This window comes from Helianthus annuus, chromosome 12 (assembly GCF_002127325.2).
Source record: "Helianthus annuus cultivar XRQ/B chromosome 12, HanXRQr2.0-SUNRISE, whole genome shotgun sequence".
In the NCBI taxonomy this organism is placed as follows: Eukaryota; Viridiplantae; Streptophyta; class Magnoliopsida; order Asterales; family Asteraceae; genus Helianthus; species Helianthus annuus.
This window is the reverse complement of record NC_035444.2, coordinates 89,778,492-89,781,828: the sequence shown is the minus strand read 5'-3', so window position 1 is coordinate 89,781,828 and position 3,337 is coordinate 89,778,492. Positions and strand designations below refer to the sequence as shown.

Genomic DNA, 3,337 nt, shown 5'->3' with positions numbered 1-3,337 from the left:
GGATGAAAACTTACCGAAATCGGAAGAAATCTGAGAAGAGAAGGGGAGCACGAGCTGGTCAGTCAGAGAGTTTCCAAAAGTGGAAAGGATGACAATGACAGCCCTATTTATAGGCTTCCCAAAGAGGAAAGGGCTGGCCGATCGGCCAGGCATCCCGATCGGACAGCCTGCTCGATCGGACAGTCCGTCCGATCGGCTGGGCTGTTCGATTGGCTGATAGCCTGATCGATCAACAGCCTGGTTCGAGTGTTCGGTTCAACGATTTCTGATATTTCGATTTCGGTTGAAGACAATATGAGTACGATAGAGTTTCCTATTCAAATTACTTTTAGTCCCAACTACTATATCTACATACAAGCATCTACATTCCATATTCGATTTCGATTTTGATTGAATTCGATTGAGTTTCGAGTTTCGATTCGATTGATCACCGCACATAACTTAAAGTAAGCACGCACAGGTAACACATAAGGCACACACACACATAATATAACACCAAATTCGCATAATTCGAGTTTCGAGTTTGATTGATGATTCGATTAGCTTGATTACTGGTTGATTAACTTTATCGCATTGTTATTTCCAACTGTTCACAGTCGTAAATCGTTTTGCGTCAATTAAACATTCGATTACTTCGATTTCTCTGATTAACACCACTTACTCCACATAATACAAAACATAAAATAGACTATTTACAGTCAAAGAAGTCAAACTTGACTTGGACTTTGACTTTGACTTTGACATTCAAAAACACGGGGTGTTACAGCGGTGGTTTGGTAGTTCCTTTTTCCGGCTATGGCGGGGTGAGGTGGTGGCGACAGTCTGATGACGAGGTGAGTTGGTGGTGGTGCTGCAATCCGGTTTTGTGGAGATGTTACGGTGGTGATGGAATGGTGATTTTGGTTGTAGACAAGAAGGAGAAAGAGAGAAGGGGGAAAAGGGGGTGGGTAGGCGAGAAAATGGTGAGGCCCATTTTCTATTAATATTAGATAATTAAACAGATAATCAGTAACATTTTTATTAAATTTTTTATTAGTAAGGCTATTTTATTCGATTCACAACCACTTAACAGCAAAAACTAACTCACATTCACGTTAAAGACTATTCGATAAATGAGTATGCAAAAGGTGATGATCAAAACTGTAATTTAAAAAAAATGTAAACTATAGATGTAATTTCATTAAAACACAGTGACTATCCTGACATTTTTCTATATATTCAATCGCTATATCTAGATAACTTACACCTAGTTTGCAAATGTTTTTGTAAACAATATTTGATGAACTTTATTAGTACTTTTTATTAAGTTAATCCATTATAGTAGTTACTATTCAGCTCTGAATGTTTTATGTATTTATGAGCTTTATGTATATTAAATCCCTAAATCGCTAACCCTTTTGCAATCAAACACATTCCTCCATTGGTTTACTGAACTTTTTGGTTTCCGCGCCGCATCCCAATATAACATCCTCTGCCTTTATTCTTAAGCGTAAAAAATATCGATTTAGGGGTTGCTTGGGACTGCTTATGAAAATTCCTTATGACTTTTCAAAAAGTTAATAAGTTACAATGGAGTCACTTTTCAAAACTTCTTATAAATTTTCTCATCACATACACTCATAATGGCAAACACCATTTAATTTTTCAAAAATTTTTATAGGGTGGTTCTTCCGAGAAAAAGAAGATGCATTGGGTGGCTTGGGATCGGGTTTCTTGTCATAAAAAAGATGGGGGTTTAGGATTGAGCAAACTTTCGGATGTTAATCTATCCCTTCTTATTAAGTGGGGTTGGAGATTCAAAAATGAAAAGAATAACCTATGGAAAAAAATAATCGATGCTCTCCATTTTTCCCGAGTAGGATGGGAATGCATACCTTACAAAAAGACGCATAGCGGCGTGTGGAGCAACATTGCCAAATTATTTGTTAATTTGAAGATTGGAGGGCTCCCGATATGGAATTTTTTTAAAGGGTACGTTGGTCGGGGTAACGAGACATCTTTTTGGCTGGACCCATGGGTTATTAACGAGCCTCTCAAAACTAAATTTCCTGAATTATTTTGGAGGCTGAAAAAAGATGTGCAGTGGCTGATCAGATAAAATACTTCGGTTTGGACCGGGCTTTTTGTTGGAACCGGAAGGAATCGCTGGCAGATCCTTCTCTGTCATCGAGTCTTCAGCAGCTAAGGATGATTCTGGACCCGGTCAAGCTCTCTGATATGGAAGATAAATGGTTGTGGAGTGCTAGTAGTGATGGATCTTTTACAGTCAAGGCTGCCAAAAGTATCCTTCAATCGGATCAAGTTTCGGATAACAGGTTTGTTTTACATTGGTGTAAATGGGTCCCCGCTAAATGCAATATACACGCGTGGCGGTTGGAAATGGATAGAATCCCGACAGGTGACGCCTTAAAAAAAGGAATGTTCTTTTCGTCGAAGTTTATTGTCGTCTATGTAACTGTGCCGACAAAACCTCCGAGCATGTCTTTATCGGCTGTTATGTTGCCGCTAACGTTTGGAATGGTATTAGCAAGTAGTGTAAAATGCCTAATATCTTTGCTTTCTCTCTTAAAGACCTTTTTGGCGTCCATTTGGATCTTAGGGCTTCGGAGAAAAAGAAAGACGCGGTTCAGGGTATTATGATAATTGCTTGTTGGAGCTTATGGAGAGCCAGGAATAATCTGATTTTCTCTAATCGTCCGATTAAGATTGAAAACATTCTCAGCGAGATTAAGGCTTTGAGTTTTCTTTGGTTTGCTAATAGGTCGAAACCCAAAGGGATAGGTTGGGAAGAGTGGTGTTCTTTTGTAAATATGTAATCGGTTTCTGTTAGTTGTAGTGTTTGGTCGGCTCGGTTTGGGTCGGCTTGTTGTTAATGAAGTATACGTTTCAAAAAAAAATAATTTTTCAAAAGTCTATAAGTTATAAGTTGGCTAAAATAAGCAATCCCAAACACCCCCCTTAGACAACATTATAAAGAGGAAAAAAAGGAAACGATTTTTCAAAGTCCCCAACACGAATTTAACTTAAGCAAGTCTCCAAGAGTTGTATAAACACCTTGAGAGAGAGAGAGTTTTGAGTTCAAGTCCCACAGACGACATGAATAAAAGAAAGTGTTCATTCAAAATAAATAAATAAATAAATAAATAATTCTCCAAGAGTTGTATAAAGAATTTGTTTAACTGAAATAAGCCAATTTCAAACCCTAATTGATGGAATATAACTAAACGAAAACCCATTTGCCCTAAAACACAATCAAGGAACCCTATTTGATCTAATAAAAAAATGTTGAAAAATCGATTCAAAACAACATTATAATCTTTTGTGAAATTACCAAGAA

General features: G+C 37.5%; 1 protein-coding gene across 1 annotated transcript; it reads left to right on the top strand.

Annotated features, from left to right (window-relative positions):
• Nucleotides 1-2,217: 2,217 nt before the first annotated feature.
• Nucleotides 2,218-2,677, top strand: LOC118485086. Its single transcript, XM_035981330.1, has 2 exons — nt 2,218-2,520; nt 2,600-2,677. Exons 1-2 carry the CDS (start codon nt 2,218-2,220, stop codon nt 2,675-2,677), a joined length of 381 nt encoding a protein of 126 aa, XP_035837223.1.
• Nucleotides 2,678-3,337: the final 660 nt, after the last annotated feature.